We start from the raw sequence: 19260 nt of genomic DNA, 5'->3' as shown, positions 1-19260 counted from the left end.
CAAGTACAAATATGCTGAAGGACTTAATAGGCAAGACGCCCCCGTTCTTTTTGGCTTTATAACCTGGTTCGTCAAAATTGACTCGTGTGATTCCACCGTATGTGAGTCTGAATTATTCTTGTACTGTACTGTAGCCTGTCAAGACTCAAAAAGTACTCTGGGTCCACACCTATCATACAGAACGATTGAGCATTATTTACAAGTAAACTTCCGTCGAAAACTTGAGCAACAGGCCTCACAGTACTCAGGCGAGCTCTTATTCTATCATTTTTCTCTGTGCCTCCTCTGGCGGAAAGAAGACAGTGTTTTTTTCCCCTCGAGCACCTACTAATTAGTATCTAAAAGATGCTAACGGCCGACATCCAGGAAAATTGCCTTGTCAGGCCCACCACAATGACATGGATACACTTTAGCCTCCTTCCATTTCGGGCGCTATTTTTCCATGTCGGTCTTGAAACACGACTTATATTTCATCCAATTGGATTGATGTGCTTTATAGATGGGGCTATAATAAAGCAAATTCTAGGTGATTTTTCAAAGACTTTTAATATAATCAAGGCATTTCTAAACTTCACAAAATATCTCTTGTTGTTACAATAAGTAGGACGTGATCCCTTCATGGACAAGAAATAAACATGTCCATACAACGGAGAAACAAAGCTTCATGAATCCCGAATATCCCGTTATGGTAATCGATCGGACGAGTGCCAAGCAGGCTGACCGCCCAGCACCTCGAATCAGCGGCGACTCTGGCGAGGCCACCTCTCCGCAATATTCTGCCAGTTCGGTCATAACAAAGCTCCCGAAGAGCACAACTAGCACCAGTCCATTGCGTCTGGCAGTCTATCCATCATGCTGTCTGCACTCTCCTCCAGCTTGAATAATGCGCGCACCACCGTGGCGCAGGTGCTCAACTTTGCTCTAGTATGTGCTGTCCCTGCTTCAGCAACCTTTGCCTACTTGATAGACTGTTCCTACGCTCCCGTCATCCCAGAACAGGGCTAACCACGCTTTTTCTCGATGAACAGGTTTTGTCGACTGCGTTTATGCTATGGAAGGGACTATCTGTGGCGTCTGCATCCAGCTCCCCAATTGTGGTCGTCCTCTCGGGCAGCATGGAGCCTGCCTTCCAACGAGGTGATCTTCTGTTCCTATGGAATCGCAGCCCTCGGACGGAGGTGGGAGAAATTGTGGTGTACAATGTGGGTCTCTTCTTTATCTTCTGCATTCGCTTCGTGTCTTGCTGACTTTGAGATAACAGGTGCGCGGAAAGGACATTCCCATCGTCCACCGTGTGGTCCGAAGCTTCCCCGAGGTCGAGGGAAAGGCGAAGAAGGTGAAGGAGATCACAGTGTACGTCTCTGAGAAATTCAAACTTACAGTGGACTATGTGCTAATGCAGAATTATAGCGACTCAACACCTTCTCATATGCTCTTGACTAAGGTATGTTTATTCACATCAACCACATTTTGGACCTTGTCGAAGCTAATCTCGAGTGCCTTTCGCTAACAGGGTGATAACAACCTTGCCGATGATACTGAACTGTGAGCTGATTTCCGCTTCTCCTTCCCTTCTTTACTCGAGTTCTCATCATGTTATTTTTAGCTATGCCCATGGCCAGGATCACCTCAATCGTTCCGAGGATATTGTAGGAAGTGTGCGAGGATACATCCCAATGGTGGGATACGTTACAATCATGCTATCAGAGCACCCGTGGTTGAAGTCGGTTCTTTTGGGAATCATGGGCTTGATGGTCGTGCTTCAGCGGGAATAAATGTTGTTTAGGTAAAGGCAAAACAGTTGATAGCTAGCTACGTCAGGCTGGCCATATTCAATTAGTATGACATACAAATGGGCCACAAAAAAGGCCTCAACCATCAATTTGATAACCACCCATGATCGTAGGGCTTTGCTTATTGAATGATTCACTTAGAGGTAGTTGGGCGAGTGAGCTTTATCGACTGGGCAGTCTGGGGCTGAGCTGGCCGATAGCAGACTGACGTCTTCACCCACCCCACTCCGCAAGCTAGAAGAAAGCTCCCAAGCTACCCCCCTCCTCCCTGGATCTCTCCACTCGAATCACCACTCGGGCGCTATTGGTCTTGCCAGGAGACTTCCCTAGACTATAATTGCCTCTTTCGCTCGCTTGCAAGGGTCTCTTCTGCGCATATCACTCGTATCCTCCTTGCCACCTGCTTTTCCTTCATCCACCACCCCGCACCCTCCATCACGCGCCCCGCTACGGGTTGACCATATTCGACAAGATGGGCAGCCAGAAACGCATAGCTAAGGTATGATGTTTTTGGTTTCTTATTATTTGCTGTTACAAATGTGCTTATTCTTCTTTCACAAATAGGAGTTGAGCGAGCTCGTCGAGTCGCCTCCGGAGGGCATCATCGTCGAATTGGCCGACGAGGCCAATCTTTACAAGTGGAAGGTGTTCATGGAAGGGCCAGAAGGGTCACCATATCAGGTATGTCCTATCCAGAGTCACTTGTGCCCGCGATGAATCCTTGTACTGGCCGCGCCCTCGGAGTCTGGCTGGAGAAGAGGGCCACAAAACAACAACAAGCCCGCTCTTCCGCTCCCTATACAAAGCGCCATTCTAACACTCATCACTACCTATAGGGCGGAAAATTCCTCGTTAATCTCACCCTACCCACCGAGTACCCCTTCAAGCCGCCAACCGTCTCATTCGGAACAAAAATATACCACCCCAATGTCACGAATGACGAAAAGGGGAGCATGTGCTTGGGAATGTTACGGGCGGACGAGTGGAAACCTAGTTCCAAGATCGCAGCTGTCCTGCAATTTGCACGTCAACTGCTTCAGGAGCCGATGCCTGATGATGCTATCGAAGGACGGATCGCGCAGCAATACAAGAATGACCGGAAGCGCTACGACGAGATCGCGCGGGATTGGACTCGGAAATGGGCTGTTTCTGAGTAATTGTTGGGTGGGGGATGGGAGACATGATGAACGCTTGAGGTTTTACTTGTGATCTGATGTTGTTCGAGCCTTCATGCAAAACTTTTGATGTTAACAATCCACATGCCTGCGGCTGAGCGAGACGGGCCTGGGAGAAATCATGGACTTTCGATAGTCCTCATGCGATGAACATACATAATTCAAGGAAGAATTTGCCGTGGTCAGTAGCTATTGATTCGGTTTTTCTACACCAAACCGCTACTATTGTAGCGAGCATTGGGGGTATGTGCAGTTAAGGGTACATGCACATCCTACTTCAACCCGGAGAAGGGACTGAAGAGAGTACTGGAAAGCCTTTACTCCGCATTATTGTGCGGGCAGTCTTCTCCAGTCCCTTTCATTCCAAAACCAGTAACTTAACAGTAGATACGGCTCGTCGGAATATATCATGCTCAAGATTCCGGTTCATCCTAGGTGGGGCTAATGCGGAAAATGTCCTGGGCAGAGGCTCTGTTTGTCATGGCACTTTAGTGACATAGCTGTCATAGCGCTCATTTTGAGGCCAGCTCACATGGATAAGACGACTAAATAGCGGAATTATGCCTCGATCGTTCACAGCTTCCCCGCAAATGACCCCACGGGCACAGTCGCTCTACGATCTCTGGTTGGCCCATATATCTCTACAGTTCTTATGCCTCGGGAATGTTGATGCTTAGATAATGTATATATTAAGGTCCTTGGATCAACCGCTTTGATTCATCTGTATCGAAGCTGAAAACACAACAATGGCAGTCATCTCTGAACCAATATCATTTGCATCGCAACATGTCGGAGGCATCCTTCTCCTCCTCGGTGCACTCTATCTAGCTTCCAACTACCTCAGTCTAGGGGTATGCTCTGTTCCCGGCCCATTCCTGGCAAAATTCTCCAATCTGTGGAGATTCATCGACGTCGCAAATGGTCATGCTGAAGCGACATTATACGAATTACATCAGAAGCACGGGGATTATGTACGACTGGGGCCGAAGGTAGTGAGTGTACGAGATTTAGATGCTCTGAAAATGATCTATGGTATCAATAAGGGATACCGGAAAGTATGTTGTCCTTCATATGAGAGATTACAATGGAATGGGCACTAACATAGGTCCATCCGGAAGACAAACTTCTACCATGTACAACAGCAGCTAGCCAAAGGGAAGCCGACTCCTACACTCTTTACCACTACGGATGAAGATTTCCACGCTGCCATCAAGCGGCCTATATCAGGTGCATACTCAATGAGTACTCTGACCGAGTTTGAGCCCTTTGTTGATCAGACGATCCATACTCTGTTCGGGAGACTGGACGAGTTTGTAACCAGGGATGAGGTTTGTGATATTGCGGTCTGGTTGCAGTATTGTTTGTGCCTTCACACCATTACGTTCTTGAATGGTCCTTGATTGACATGGACAGATGCATTCGATGTAATTGGGGAGTTGACTTTCAGCAAACCACTTGGGTTCCTCGAGAAAGGGGCCGATGTGGAAGGCATTATCGAGGCCCTTGAGCATATGCTTGACTACTCTGGAAAGGTATGATCCTTCACGCCCAGCAAGCAGATCAAATCTCGCTGACGACTCTACAGATTGGCCAGATGCCGTGGCTTGATTATATTTTCATCAAGAACCCCCTGAGACGGCTTGTTCAAGGGGGGCTCAACGGGTGCGGTTGCTCGTTTTGCGCGGGCTCGCCTCGATGAACGGTTGATGCATTCAGAGTCAACAGCGAAGGACAATAGAGATCCCACCCAGTCGCACAGAGACTTTCTTGCCCGCTTTCTGGAAGCCAAGAAGAAATACCCAGATATTGTTACCGATAACCAGGTCTTTTCATATACCGTGAGCAACATGAATGCCGGCTCCGATACTACAGCCATCTCGCTTAGAGCAATCCTCTACTACACCCTCAAAAGCCCAAGGGTCATGGCGAAACTATACGAAGAACTCACCACTGCTTATCAAGAACGCCGGATCTCGCTCCCCGTCTCCTGGAAGCAAAGTCAAGACGAGCTCCCCTACCTCGATGCAGTGATCAAGGAAGCGCTCCGCCTCCATCCAGCTGTTGGGTTACTTCTCGAACGAATCGTCCCCACCGGTGGACTCCAGCTTCCCAACGGTGGGCCATTCTTGCCAGCGGGGACCATTGTCGGTGCCAACCCCTGGATTATCCACCGTCACTCCATCTTCGGGCAGGATGTTGAATTCTATGTGCCGGAACGCTGGCTGCGGGCGGATGGGGAGTCTGAAACAGCTTTCCACGCGCGGAGGCAGGACATGTTCCGAGCAACATTCACATTTGGAGCTGGACCCAGGACGTGCATTGGGAAGAACATTAGCTTGTTAGAAATTTACAAGTTGGTCCCTTCGTTGTTTCTGACATATAAGGTGAGAACGGAGTGGTGGTTTTCTACATATAGAATATATATCACTAGCTGACGAGTGCTGTTCTGCAGATTGACCTTGAGCATCCGGAGAAGCAATGGCAGACTGTCAACGCGTGGTTTGTGCGCCAAAAGAACATGCACGTCAGACTGGCTCGGCATGATAATCTCTAGTCAATGCTGGCATACTACAGTATGAATGCCGTCTTTGGGTACTGGGGAAGTGGAGAAGTGGACATGTTGATTCTGACACACCAGCAAAGAAAAATTTAGCGCTAAGATAGAGCCGACATGTTCGCAACCCCGCACAATGCCGAGAACGGGAAGTTTAAGAGAGCTAATGGGTGTGATAGGTTCTGTAGCATCTCGTTAACTCGGGAAAGGGGTTTGTGTAGAAAAGCCCGGCGTCACGCTTGCATCGCACTTGCAATCTGTCGGGTAGGGGCGAGCCGCCGAAGTGGATCGGAACCAGGGTCTAATTTGCCCAGCCTATCAGGGACGGTTTGGCTCGCAAACGGGATGGATTGGTTCAGGGCTTGCAGGTTTCTCAACTGTTGTTCGTTCCAGATATATAGTTCGAGCGTACAGGATTCTGTCAATTCGAACACATACCATGCTTGCGAAACCTTTGATAAACCTGTCAATTTGTTCATCTAAGCGTGCCGTGTCTAAGCTGACTGATGGTCATTTAACTCGACTTCTACCTTTCCAGAAGGAATCCGGCGTTGGAGGTGAAGCCCCAGCCGAAGCTCCGATACTTGTTCCTCGGTTAGGGGATGGCTTAGGCCCTGGAATTAGGAATTGGACAGGTAAATTTGTTGTTTGATTTGGAAGACGAGGTCATGAGATCCCTTTGTTAGATTGCAATTCATGCATTGTACAAGGTCCCTGTCGTTTGTTGGTAGGGGGTTAGGGGCAGACAATATTATTCTAGCTGCTACAAGCGGATGACCCTGATCGACAGCGTACCCCCTGGTCGGCTTCTTCCCGGGAGATACCCGGGCCATCAGACAATAAGATTGAAAGTTATTATGGTAAAAGCAATGAAGCATGGGGAAGCTACAGTATCGTTCGTACTACTAGGTACTATGCATGCTGCACTGGTTGTAGCCACGGAGACACAATATGTAGCCAAGACGTCGTATTGTTATGTGATGATGTGCCGTCCAGACGCGCGAGGCGTCATATTTAATTTGGTTGAAGTGTGGCTTCTGGCGTCTACAAATCAAACATCCTCCAAAATCTTGATCCCAATAATAATTATACGAATCACGGAAGCAAAAAGTGATTAATCTCGATCCGAAGCGAATCCTGAAACCGCCGTCGCTCTTTACGTCATGTGACGCTAGCCTCAATTGGGGTCTGTTGATTTTTGTCTCGGCGACTTCCACTTCTTTTCCGGTTTCTTCATTCCAGATTCCTGTCGCCCTTTCATTCCACTCCTCTGGCAGGCTGTGTCGTCGGGGTCAGGTCTTTTATTTCTTCTGCTCTTCTGTCTTTTCCGTGGCTTTTCAATTGCCAATTCCTGCTTTGCTGGAACATACCCAGCGTCCAACGAGCTACCCGCTCAACCCTTTTCGATTTTCTTCAACTTCGCCCGTGCTTTCTCAACGCCGACTTCGCGTATACGGGTTACAGTGTACAGCGTACACCGACCGTGTCAATTGCTTCTTTTCTCCTCTTTACACTCATTTTCAAACTTTATACGCCTTGAACACCTCCTCGGCAACCTCCACGTTGATTATTCCTTGCCAGTCACGAAAACCAATGTCCAGCGGGATCTGGGTGCTAGCTCGTGGCCATGGTCACAGAAAATGGAAGCCCTCGATATGCTCCTCCCTCGGCTGAATCGGACCTGCGTGGTCGTCGAAAGATTCCGCATCCACCGCGGCTGGACCCTTTGAAGATTGATCCACGCGCGCCGCGAACCAAACAATCGACTCCGAGATCGTCGCCGCGATCTCCCCGCTCTCCGCATCTCCCGCGTTCGCACTCACCTCTGCCTCCAGCACCACAGACTGCAACAGATGACCGACCGTGGCTCCCTGAATCACTCCGAGCGGGTTCACCGCAAGGTAGAGACGAATGGAGAACGAAACAGAGTTCGACTCACACTCCCCTGTTCACACCACCTCCTGATCGAACGCCCCCAATGTGGTATACTCACGACAACGATTTCGACCGACAAAATCACCGCAAAGGGCCGCCGGCCAGAGGTGGTCTCCGCATTTCCATGTCGACCTCCCGGCTACCCAACAGACGACCGCGGCCGCAAGTCTCCCCCGATCGCTCCCAGGACAGCGTTGGCCATGGCCTGCCATTGCCTCGGTTCCCGTCGAAGGGACCTGCTGATGATAAAACCCTCCGGACGAGCTTCAATTCTGCTATGACCTCGCGCTCCAGCATTGAACAACACTCCGGTACCGAACGCAGCAGCGTCCTGACCAAGAGCAGCTCAATTACCGATCTCTCGCCAGATACCCCCGACGGTCCTTATGGGATGGATGATGGCATGAGTGTGGAAGATGCGATCTCCATGTATCTCGATGGCTTCAGCGACGTGGCTGAGGAACCCTCATCGCCCACGTCGCGAGCCGAGAGCAAGGCACCCTCAATCACACCTCCTCCTTCGAGAGATGCCTACCTGGAGGGGGCAGTTATGTTCCCACCGAGGACGACGTCACTTGAAAGTGTACCTCCCATCCGACCACCTTCGCAGTCCGATTTGCCAGAGACAGCATACTTTGAACCTGAATTATCACAACTTCCTATACCGGAGCCTATAATGGAGATTGCTTCTCCACCACAAACTCCTCCACCACCCCCACCACCTGTTATCACCTCTGAACCTGCGCCCCAAGAACCCAATCTCCCCGAAAAAGCATCCCCTAAATCACCCTCCTCCCACCAACGACAGCCGTCAAAGATAATAATACCCGGGCCCGTCCCCCCCCTCTGAACTCCGCGAATGCCACACGTGATGACTATGGATTTCGCAAAGCAACGCAATATGTGACTTTGGACCAGTACGAAGCTTGGAAGGGATCTTATTCTGGCTATGCTGCGCATCGTCGGAGTAAGTGGCAGGAATTGCTCAAGGAGCATGGTCTCCAAACCGCCGATCCTACTGTGTTTCCAGCACAGTCCAACAAGGTGAAACGTTTTGTACGCAAGGGCATCCCCTCTGAATTTCGGGGCGCTGCTTGGTTTTGGTATGCCGGCGGGTACGAGCTCCTGAACCGCAACCCTGGTCACTACGATCGACTCGTGGAGAAGGTGATGGCTTCTCCCAGCAATGATGACAAGGAACACATTGAACGTGATCTACATCGCACCTTCCCAGATAATCTCCATTTCAAGCCGGAGTCTGTGGATGGTGGACCTCAGAACTCGAATATCACGACTGAGACCCAGATGATTCAATCATTGCGCCAGGTACTGTATGCTTTTGCACTGCATAATCCCAAAGTTGGCTACACACAGTCGCTGAACTTCATCACCGGCATGCTCCTTCTATTTCTTCCGGAGGAGAAGGCGTTTTGGATGTTGCACATCATCACCTCCGTGTACCTGCCAGGTACCCATGAGGTCAGCCTGGAAGGTGCAAATATCGATCTTTGGATCCTCATGGTTCTGCTACGAGATTCCATGCCGAGCATCTATTCCAAGATTGCTAGCATGGATGGATCCTCCATTCGCGGTAAACCGCCTGCTCTCACTGTGAACTCGCGACTTCCTGACATCACTCTGGGATTGACCAATTGGCTTATGTCCATTTTCATTGGAACACTGCCTCTTGAAACAACACTGCGAGTCTGGGACATTTTCTTTTACGAAGGTTCCAAGACGTTCTTCCGTGTTTCACTTGCAATTTTCAAGGCTTGCGAAAGAGACATTCTCGCAGTTTCGGATCCCATGGAAGTCTTCCAGGTAGTACAGACGGTTCCCAAGAGATTGTTGGATGTCAACACACTCCTCGAGGACTGTTTTGTGCGACGGCATCGTGTTGGTCAAGGCCGTATCGAAGAATTGCGAGCTGCACGACGAGTTGCTGTTCGACAGGAGAAACTGCGGCGCTCGGTCGCCTTCAGCAAGGGCCAGATCCAGTCTGCGACTGACAATTTCCCTGGTTCACGAAATGGAGGGGCCGATATCGAACAACGGGTTGTGAACTCCTGGCGTAATCTCAAGCAACATGCCTTCCACAGGGAACCGGGCCGTTAATTTATTTTACTTCTCGGGGGTCATCCCTGCAGATACGCTCGCATTCACTGGGCTGAAGCGACCGGGCAATGAGAGTCGGAAAAAAGACTCCAGGCGCTAATCCACTGTTTTCTTAATTGTAATTGACCTTGTCAAATCAACAAGGCATGTTGGGCACCTCGCAGCACATTTGGCGGGGGAAAGCCCTTGCATTTTATAGGCGTCTCGAAGGTCGGGGGGAAAGGCAACGCACGTCTCGCATATGGCACATATTAGATATCCTATCTGCATCTTGTTTGTTCATGTTTCCTCCCCTTCTTCTTTCTTTTTCTCTTTCTCCTTTAGCAATCTTGCATCATCTGTACATACATAGTGCATGAAAATCCACTGCCAAGAATCTGCCCAGCAGGCAACCTGCTTAACTACTTGGCAAAATTGAAAGACTGAAAACTGGGATTCGCGGTTAGCTGAGTCTTGGTACGAACTATTGGGTCCTGAACCCTACAGGGCTGATCATTGGGCCGATCGTGGTTCCTCTGCGGCCAACTATCGGTTGCACTTGCATGTCGTCATGGATTCAAATGCGGAAGATAAAGCTCCTTGCATGCCCACCTTTTTTTCTTTTGTTGAACCTGTCCCCTATTTCTTCTGACAGTTGCTACTCACTTGTTTGAACTTCGACGTCGCGATCGTCGTGGTCTGCAGCTATGAGTGGACAAGCTGCTAGTTATTACGACCAGGGCCAGGGCTTCGATGCCCAGGGTCAACAACAAGCTCCTTACGAGAACAAAAATAATGGGAACTACACAAATGGATATGATCAGCGCGGTAATGGCAACTACCAGCCACCGGTCAATTACCAACCACAACAACCAGCAAACTATCAGCAGCCTGGTCCTGAGCAGAAGCCCCAGCTGCCTCCATACCCCGATAACCCGCCCCCCTACAGTACCTTCGATGAAGCTTTCAAGATCGAGAAGCCCAAGTACAATGATATCTGGGCGGGTCTTCTGGTGAGTTTGAAGAGCTTTGCCCTGATAGTAATGTAACATTGCGATGTAAAAATACTGACCCCCATCACAGTTGATTGCTGTTTTCCTGGGCTACGTCGCTGTGTCCGGTGTGACCATCCACAAGTATGCCACGAACAAAGGATTCAGTGGAGGTGGCATCTACGACTCCTCAAATGATTTCTCACTTAACACGAATACTCTGGTGCTGTTTATCTTCGTCTTATGTGTCGCTCTCGTCTTCTCGTGGGCATATTTCATGAGCGCTCGATATTTCACCAAGACTTTCATCTGGGCAACCGGCATTCTGAATATCGTTTTCGCTCTCGCCACCGGAATCTACTACATTGCGAAAAAGCAATACGGAGGTGGAATCGTTTTCCTACTCTTCGGTGTCTTCGCGATCATTTGCTTTATTAGCTGGATTCCGCGTATCCCATTCACGGCTTTCATGCTACAGACGACTATGGATGTTGCACGCAACTATGGCCATGTTTTCCTCGTCAGCGCTCTGGGAGGTATCGTGACTGTCGCATTTGCTGCCTGGTTTTCAGTGACTTTGGTTTCGATCTATGTCGCATACGAGCCCGACTCCACTGGTACCAATCCCTCCTGCGCGAATGGTGGTTGCAGCACCGCCAAGGTAATTGGGTTGACAGTATATGTGACGTTTGCTATGTACTGGTTCAGTGAGTGGATCAAGAACACTGTGCATACAACCATTGCCGGCGTTTACGGTTCGTGGTACTTCTGGAGTAAGTCTGCGGGTGGCATGCCCAAGGGCTCGACTCGTGGTGCATTCCGTCGAGCAACGACCTACTCCTTTGGCAGTATCAGTTTCGGTAGTTTGATCATTGCCTTTATCAACATGCTTCGCCAGGCATGCTCGGTCGCGCAACGACAAGAAGCGGCCCAGGGTAATATTGTCGGCAGTATTTTCATCTGGATCTTGGGATGTTTCATTTCGCTACTGGACTGGCTCGTCACTCTGTTCAATCGCTATGCGTTCTGTCACATTGCTCTATACGGCAAGGCGTATATCCCAGCAGCAAAAGATACCTGGAAGATGATGCGTGATCGTGGAATCGATGCCCTGGTGCAAGACTGCTTGATGGGTCCTGTGTTGACTATGGGTTCGACGTTCGTCGCTTACGTCTGCGCTTTGCTGGCCTATCTCTACCTGCAGTTCACCAAGCCCGCGTACAACGATGGTGGTGACTTTACTGCTGTCATCATGGCCTTCGCGTTTTTGATCGGCTTGCAGGTGTGCCAGGTCTTTATGACTCCTATTGGTAGTGGAGTTGAAACTATCTTCGTTGCTATGGGTTGGGATCCTCAGGTTATGATTAATGATCACCCGGATATCTATTACAAGCTGGTACAGCTGTATCCTCGCGTGCAGCAGGCCATTCATGCTTGAAGTCGTTGCAAAATTGACGCAAATTGCTTTACCCCGGTTTCTGGTTTCCTACATTGTAAACCTATTGAAAGGACTTCGTCAGCTACGAAGTAGATATTTGACGGCTGGATAGGATAATGATAATACTTAATGAAAGAATGGTACTCATATTCATTGATCATTACAATCTCGATCCTAACTGTTAACATAAAATGGTGTACAAAAGCAATTTAAAGGACACACGTATCAACTCCACAAAAAGAAAGAAAAAACGACATCGACAATGATTATCTCGACAGCAAAGCTCCCCACAGAATCCGACCAAGTATACCCCTACAGAGCAATCATCAACCCCATAACAGCAGCAACACCCAGCGCAGCAATACCACCCTGAACGGCACTAGTCTTGGGAGCCGCACCCTGGAAAGTATGGAAGCGATTGGCACTAGCACCGCTAGGAGTAGGGGTAGCAGCCGACATCTGCGAACCAAAGATAACAGAAGAAGAAGCAGCCATCATAGCACCGTTAGAAGAAGCAGGAGTGGAAGCAGCCATCATAGCGCCCATGCTGCTGCTCATAGGCACATCGACGGGGATCTGGGAAATGTGCATGGGGTTGAGAGCGGGAGTGCTCTTGCAGCTGCATTCGGTGCGAGTCTCGGTGACATAGACGACACGGGGAGCGGACATGTCCATATCGTCTGATGAGGGACGGTAGGCGCGCTTGTCGTTGGCGAGCTCCATGGGCTTGCTGGCGTGGCGGGCTGGGGCGGCGGCGGAGCCTTTGCTGGTATTGGCGCAGGCGGCGGAGATGAGGGATGTCAGATCTGGTGGTTTGTTAGTTTTTAGATTGTTTGAATTGAATTGTATCAGGGAATTAATGGACGTACCAATGCCGGCGGTCTTGCAGGCGTCGGGTACCGCGGGGAGAGCATCCTTGTTTGCGCAGAGGCAGTCGGTGTCGCTCAGGTCAGTGCAGTCGGAGAAACTGGAGGTATCGACGCTCGCAAGCGCGGTCTGACTTGGGTTAGAAAATGATTTGCGAAGGTGAATCAGGTTACTTACAAGACAGCTGTCAATGGTGCCCTGCGCTCTGGTAACGGCAGCACCGGCCAGGATGAGAGAGGCGATAAAGGAACGCATTTTGATTGCTTTTTGTTTTCTCTGAGAAAATAAAATAAAGTTGAAACAACTGGAAGGCTTACTGGCCACTTAGGTCAAGTATAGAAGCAATTGAAAAGGGGGATTGTAAGAAATCTCCCACCGTGGCGGCCATGGGCGTCGGTGTTGACTTAAGTAAAGAAACACAATCATAACAAACAGGACACATAATTGGCCCTTCAACATCCCTTGATACCATTGACCAATTGAGCACTCAATTATGACGTGAGAAGCATTCTGGAGATGTTCCAGTAGCCAAGGGGATGGCGATTGACTCGTATGGACAAGCTTTGACTGGTATCTGGGTCAGGCCTTTATCCTGGGATAAGCATTGTACAGTTACTCCAGCACAAAATTGCACATAACAGATCCTACGCACTGCCCGTGTTGATCACTATGGAATGACGAAAGAATGTGCCAGGTACCATGTCCCCTGTCGTTGACTCGTTGTGCCTGGCAATATCCCTGGATACCCTTTTCTCCGAGGAATGTCCATGTCAACTCGCCTCTCATTGATTTTGTCCTACTTTAGGACTTACCACCACAGTAGTGATTCAATTACAAAATTAGAGTCCAGCATTTCTCTGTCCTTCAAAGCTGCTACATCATGGGGATGACTCGATAACAAAGCTACCACGTTGAATTGGCCTCGAATCAATTCTTGTTTAGCCCTAACATTGATAGGCAGTATCTGCGGCGCGCGCTTCCTTCGCATATATTCCAACATACACCTTTAGCAAATGGCTCTCTACTTCTCTTTCTTGATTTAATTCTGTGGCATCTGTTTTACGCTAAAGAAGCAGATCTGATCATCAAGCACAGGTCATCACCAACTTCCAACAAGTAGTCCAATCACATTTTTTTACTTCCAAGTCCAAGCCTACACAATCTTTGAATGTACGTAAAGGGAATCTGAGCTGATGCACATTACTTGTTTTGATTGATTTTATTAACACTTGAAAAGCCCCAGCTACTGATATCCAGATGAACCGAGAGCCTATGCCGCCTTGAATAAGACAAACCTAATTACAAAGAAGGAAGGGCTGAATAAAATGTGGCAGGGTATTATATATGAAAGTCCAAAAATCCAATCCATATCTCAACACCTAACTGCCGTACCTATGCCCGGACGTATAAGATATCGGCGTTTCCACATAAGAAAGAGGTCGGGTATCGTGGGCCGGCGCAGGAAGTTCGGCAACAAAGCTTCGCGCATCCATCTCTTGCGGAATAGGACCAGATTGGTACTTCATGTCTGCTTGGTATGCGTCGACTGCGGCATACTTGTGGAACGAGGATCCACTGACTTCCGACGGCGAGGGAAGCGATTCGCTCATGGGAGGGGGCGGGGGAGGAGGTGGTGGTGTGGATGAGAGCACGCTGCCATCTGTAGGGGCTGGTTCATACGCAGGCTGTTGAGCCTGCTTCTTCTTTTTCATCAAGATGAACATGAAGATGGCTGCTCCGATGCCGGCCAGGCCCACGACTCCACCGACCACACCTCCGGCGATCGCGGCAGTATTGGATGAATGGTGTGCAGGAGTTGCCGCTGCGGACCCTGTTGATGAACCAGAGGCAGCAGTGGATGAACCTACGCCCGTGGATGATGGCACGTTCCGGTTCACTGAACCTGTAGCGGCAGCCATGTGGAAATAGTCTGAGATGAAGTTATCGTTTACCAGGGATCCGATCACAGATGCCACTGTGGGAATTCCACCGACGTAACTGAGACTGCTGCTCACGGGAACGTTGTTTGAGTATGGGTGGGCCGTCAAGTATAAGGTCTGGGTGGTGTGGATACTCGAGCATCCAAAGTCTGTGATGGATAGCTCGGGGTAGGTCCATTGAATGCAAGATGCAGCCGTCGACTTCGTGCAGAAGATCGCAAATTCATTTGCAGGTGACTCGGTCAGAGTAGGAGTTGCGGCAATTCGAGCGGCATCGTAGCAGGTAGTCTCGAACAGGCATTGCTGGGAATAAGCGTTGTCGCAACAGCCTACCATGGCGGGATAGTTGACGTCTGCTGTATGGAAGACACATTGTGTGTAGCCGTAGCATGCGATTTCAGAGGCTAAAAGGGTCAGAACCAAACATTCGTGTATATCTCTATCGAGTAGTGAAAAGTGAAGAGTGGAGTGAGCGCATACAGTAGTCCAAGATTCCGTCCACGAAACCACATACACTGGCACTAGCCCATTCTGTGTATGTAGTTGTCGCTGGATTAGCAGCACTTCCAGTGGCAGAGACGACGGTTCCCGTATAAGAGTCATTATAGCCATTAGCACGTCGGTGCAATCCCCTTACACCCGAGTCGGCCCATGGTGTCGCTTCAGGGAGATCCAGCCGCAATGGATCATGGGCCGAAGCAGTTGAAGAAGTCGTCGAAACCCCCAGAGCCCGTGTCAATGGGAAGAATGAGAGGGCATACAGCCCTATTGATTGTTTTCGAACCATCACGACTGTGGTAGACTGTGAAAATTCGAGAGTGTGCGCGCGTGGCGCACGGCACCAGAGTCCCCTATATACTCTGGAGCGTCCCCCGTCTGGGCGAAGGAGCTGCTCATTTCCGCCGTCCGGACTGTTTTTTAGTTTGCTTTTTCATACGGAGCACGATCGTATCGAGTTTGATAGGCTTTGGCTAGTAAGTTCTCCACCTGCTCGCTTCAGAGCCTGTCGTGAGTGGTGAAATTGTCTCTTGGCGTGAGCCGAAGGCTTTAGTCTCCAAAACAACCTTGTGAATACGAGGTCGGCTAAGCATCGTATTGGATGGGTCTCAGGAGAAATATTCGTGTGCCCAATGCTGGGGATCAGGAAGGATGTTAATTTCCCAAGCCCCATCAGCTTTGCCATTTTTTGGGCGCACTTTCGACTAGAGTATCGGTTCAGGAATGGCGTCGTCGAACTTGAGAGACGGTGAGGACGAGACGGCGAGGACGGAATAGTGCGGAGGAACAGGGGTCCTATTGGTGACCCCACATAGAGCCTCCGCTAAGAGTCTTAGGGACTAAGGGTCCGGAGTCGCTATCGATCGAAAGGTCAAATGGCCCATAGGCGCCACGAAATCACAGCTTGGAGAGGCTGAGTTCCGGGCGCTTTGGCCCATCCACGGGTCAACGAGGCTATGGAACGAGACCCTATCGCCTGGGCTGTCACCATCTTTCACCGTCCCTTTCGACGTGTACGGACATGCCGAAAACGAGACCTGCGGGGCTGCTTGCATGATGCACATACGAAGTACACTTACAGAACGTGATAAGGATCGATCACAAACAACTCTGAAAGGTCATACTCGGTTCTACCCGCTCGGCCAATTTCCTTTTCAGGGCTCGTCGCATTGGCATGGAAGTGCCACTAGCTGATTCTAGGGAAGTGGTGTATTTGAAGACACAAAACAACATAGATCTCATTCAATCAATGGGTATAGCAAGCCAGATAGTTACTCCCGTCGCTCTAAAACAGCAAATATAAAATCCAACCATGACTCCAAGCACCACTCTCTCCGAGACCAGCTCAGAATTTGTCGCTAGTCAAGCAGCGCGTTGAATGAACTAGCAACCATGCTAGTATCTTGACCATCAAGGTCAATCCCTTGACCAACATGTTCAGTCCGAAAAACAATATTTTCAAGAGGGTCCGCGTAAGGCCAGGAAGCTTCTCGCCTTCTCGCATCGACCCCTTGCCATAGCGGCCATATTTCTCTAGATCGAACTCTTCAACCACGATCTCTTGTTGACCTTTCTTCGTAGTCCGCACCTGACCTGCCGGGGCGGATGGATATTTCTCCCAGAATTTGAAGAAACTTTTTCTTTTCGATGACCCCTCTGCTTTAGCGTTCGCAGCTTGGATTTGGGATGCCAGCTGGAGACTCTGGGCGTAGTCTTCACGCTCGGCCTGGGTTGTGATGAGTGGCCCGCGGTACGGCGCACCAACAGCCTGTCCGAAAGAGCCTGGCTCGGTGAAGCTAGGTGATGCGAGTTCCATGTCTGCCAAGATTGGGTTCGTGGCTTCGTCCGAGACCGCGACCGCGAGCATAGCTGCGATGAGCGAGTCGATGGCATATAACGAAGGAATAGTGGCAATGACAGCAGCGGGTGAGATAGTCAGGGTCCGAGTTGCAAAGTCCAGAGATGCCAGCGGCTCGTCTGAATCAGCGACCGGGAGAACCGAAGTGCGTGGATTAGCGGCTTGCTGCGCTGCTGCTAGGGCCATCGAAGATGGGGGGCCAGTGACGAGGATTGTCGGGGCTTGATGAGGCATCGCATCACTTGACGGCGCAGAAACAGTAATGTACAAAATTCCCGAAGACTTGGATCGCACAGGAGAGAGAGGGATACCCTGAGCTCCCACCAGGGCTGGGGGTTGGTGTCTGGTCAGGCAGGGGTGTCGAAGCTCGTAAAGCCTTGAGTTGCGGTTCCAGGACAAACGGCAGGACTCTTGGGCAGCCGCCCGCCTGAGAGCTTGATTCTCAACATCCGCTGCCTCAGATGGAGCCAGTTGATGAAGTTTGCTGATTTCGTCTGCTTGCTCGATAGCAAGCATGGCGGCAAGCCTTGAAAAGAGCTGCGCAACAAGGCCATCATGAGGATGCTCGCGACGTCCACGGTCTTCAAGACTCAAAGTCATGATAGGTACATCGCTGTTAGGCTTCGATGGGGCTCCTCGCGAGATCGATAGTTCGTCATTTTCAAAGGTCTGGAGAGTGTAAAACGGCTGTTGAGAATTGCCAAATGTGAAGGTCGCTGGTCCAGTTCTTGATCTGAGTTAGCAAACGATCACAAAATGTATATCAACAAGTTATGAGATACCTTGACATGCGCAGGTTGAATGTCCCAGCGAGACTTTGAGGCCGCTGACCATTTGCAGCTTCCCACAGCACCTCCAGATCATATGGAGTCGAGTATCGAATCTCTTCCGAATCCGAAATACCATTTGGAAAGTTCAATACACTCGCGGGAACAGTCTTTGGCCCTAGGACATGATCAATCTCGGAAGAGGAGGTAGCTAAAGTTAGATGCGGCCTGCGTGACTTCTTTGTCGGTTGATCACTACTCTGCATCTGGAATTGAGTATTTTGGTTGTTCAGAGGGACTTTTGGATCGAAGCGAGGAAACAATGATCTCATTGGAACTGGTGAAACAGATGACTGGGATGATTGAGGCGAAGCAGTTGAGCTGGTAGTGTGATCACTGCTACTACTATTGCTCACATGCCCGCGCGATTGCAAGACTCGTGCAGGAGACTTGTTTTCTTGTCGGCTTTGACTGCGGGGGGACCGAGGAGACTTGGAACTAGGCGTTGATTCCTTCACGGATGGAGATTTGGACCGCGTATTCTGTGCGTGAGATGGCGGGGGAGGTAATGAAGAAGTGTCTTCGATGATTTGAAGAAGCACAGACTCGGCTTTGGTAGAGTCTTTGATCTCATGGAGAGAAATCGGAGAGGAAGGCTCAACCTTCACAGCTGGTGTCTTTTTGATGCCTCTGCGAAACGGATTCTTGGCCGCTTTTGTCTCCGGTGAAGGCGGAGGAAATAATTGAAATTGACTCATCGTGACAATCGTATCGTCGTCGTATGAGCCGGTGCTTTCAATGACAACTGCACCAATAGAGGATATGGGCTCGTTTGGTGTCCCGGTCGAGCTTGACAGGAGACGCGAAAGAGCGCGAACAGGGGAAGGGATGTTTCGACTGACATATACTCCATGCCCATCGATGGATGCTGCTGAATCTTGCGAAATCGCAGTAAGATGTGCCGATAATCTGCGGGCATTATTGTATGTGACAACCCTATTTTTGGTGTAGGCGCTTAGCAGCTAGCGGGTGTGATTGGACCGCCGTGGTGGGACGAAGATGCCAAGTCCAGAACGGCGCTACGAACAGAGCCGCTGATTGGTGTTGAACTTCGAACTCGTTGATTTCTAGCCACTCTGACCGCAGATTGGTGGCTGGCTTTGTGCAGAAGTCACACCGTTAGGTTTGTTGCGCTGAGAATCCAGCGCATACACAACAGGCTTTGGCGGCACAACCCCGCGGGGGGCTGGGCTGCGTGCAAGAAACTCTGCAGGCTGTCGGTAAAAACGAGGATGAGGATATCTATACATTGGCTCGATCATGCAGGATCAATATTTACATCATATGGT

The 19260-nt window shown here is 50.0% G+C and overlaps 8 protein-coding genes across 8 annotated transcripts; 5 read left to right on the top strand and 3 right to left on the bottom strand.

Moving 5' to 3' along the window:
* Positions 1-852: 852 nt before the first annotated feature.
* On the top strand, positions 853-1775 carry sec11 (signal peptidase complex catalytic subunit SEC11; the record flags this gene model as incomplete). Its single annotated transcript, XM_057153174.1, has 6 exons — positions 853-924; positions 1029-1202; positions 1262-1353; positions 1411-1444; positions 1514-1545; positions 1607-1775. 6 exons carry the CDS (start codon positions 853-855, stop codon positions 1773-1775), a joined length of 573 nt encoding a protein of 190 aa, XP_057007512.1.
* A 490-nt stretch (positions 1776-2265) lies between these two features.
* On the top strand, positions 2266-2950 carry N7473_007233 (putative ubiquitin conjugating enzyme (UbcB); the record flags this gene model as incomplete). Its single annotated transcript, XM_057153173.1, has 3 exons — positions 2266-2292; positions 2358-2474; positions 2630-2950. 3 exons carry the CDS (start codon positions 2266-2268, stop codon positions 2948-2950), a joined length of 465 nt encoding a protein of 154 aa, XP_057007511.1.
* A 764-nt stretch (positions 2951-3714) lies between these two features.
* N7473_007232 (cytochrome P450) lies at positions 3715-5522 on the top strand (the record flags this gene model as incomplete). The annotated part of the gene is made up of 5 exons (XM_057153172.1): positions 3715-4023; positions 4087-4327; positions 4382-4500; positions 4618-5352; positions 5421-5522. The coding sequence occupies 5 exons, from the start codon at positions 3715-3717 to the stop codon at positions 5520-5522; spliced, it is 1506 nt and encodes a 501-aa protein (XP_057007510.1).
* A 1627-nt stretch (positions 5523-7149) lies between these two features.
* N7473_007231 (putative GTPase activating protein (Gyp3)) lies at positions 7150-9572 on the top strand (the record flags this gene model as incomplete). The annotated part of the gene is made up of 2 exons (XM_057153171.1): positions 7150-8292; positions 8376-9572. The coding sequence occupies 2 exons, from the start codon at positions 7150-7152 to the stop codon at positions 9570-9572; spliced, it is 2340 nt and encodes a 779-aa protein (XP_057007509.1).
* Positions 9573-10189: 617 nt separating this feature from the next.
* On the top strand, positions 10190-12145 carry N7473_007230 (choline transporter-like family protein). Its single transcript, XM_057153170.1, has 2 exons — positions 10190-10564; positions 10635-12145. Exons 1-2 carry the CDS (start codon positions 10259-10261, stop codon positions 11979-11981), a joined length of 1653 nt encoding a protein of 550 aa, XP_057007508.1. The 5' UTR covers positions 10190-10258; the 3' UTR covers positions 11982-12145.
* Positions 12146-12293: 148 nt separating this feature from the next.
* Positions 12294-13103, bottom strand: N7473_007229 (uncharacterized protein; the record flags this gene model as incomplete). Its single annotated transcript, XM_057153169.1, has 3 exons — positions 12294-12787; positions 12851-12977; positions 13026-13103. The coding sequence occupies 3 exons, from the start codon at positions 13101-13103 to the stop codon at positions 12294-12296; spliced, it is 699 nt and encodes a 232-aa protein (XP_057007507.1).
* Positions 13104-14227: 1124 nt separating this feature from the next.
* On the bottom strand, positions 14228-15575 carry N7473_007228 (uncharacterized protein; the record flags this gene model as incomplete). The annotated part of the gene is made up of 2 exons (XM_057153168.1): positions 14228-15192; positions 15269-15575. The coding sequence occupies 2 exons, from the start codon at positions 15573-15575 to the stop codon at positions 14228-14230; spliced, it is 1272 nt and encodes a 423-aa protein (XP_057007506.1).
* Positions 15576-16631: 1056 nt separating this feature from the next.
* On the bottom strand, positions 16632-18830 carry N7473_007227 (uncharacterized protein; the record flags this gene model as incomplete). Its single annotated transcript, XM_057153167.1, has 3 exons — positions 16632-17871; positions 17927-18760; positions 18814-18830. The coding sequence occupies 3 exons, from the start codon at positions 18828-18830 to the stop codon at positions 16632-16634; spliced, it is 2091 nt and encodes a 696-aa protein (XP_057007505.1).
* Positions 18831-19260: the final 430 nt, after the last annotated feature.

Source organism: Penicillium subrubescens, assembly GCF_028828155.1.
Source record: "Penicillium subrubescens strain IBT 31985 chromosome Unknown utg000005l_segment0_segment0, whole genome shotgun sequence".
Classification (NCBI taxonomy): Eukaryota; Fungi; Ascomycota; class Eurotiomycetes; order Eurotiales; family Aspergillaceae; genus Penicillium; species Penicillium subrubescens.
This window is presented reverse-complemented; position numbering and strand designations above follow the sequence as displayed.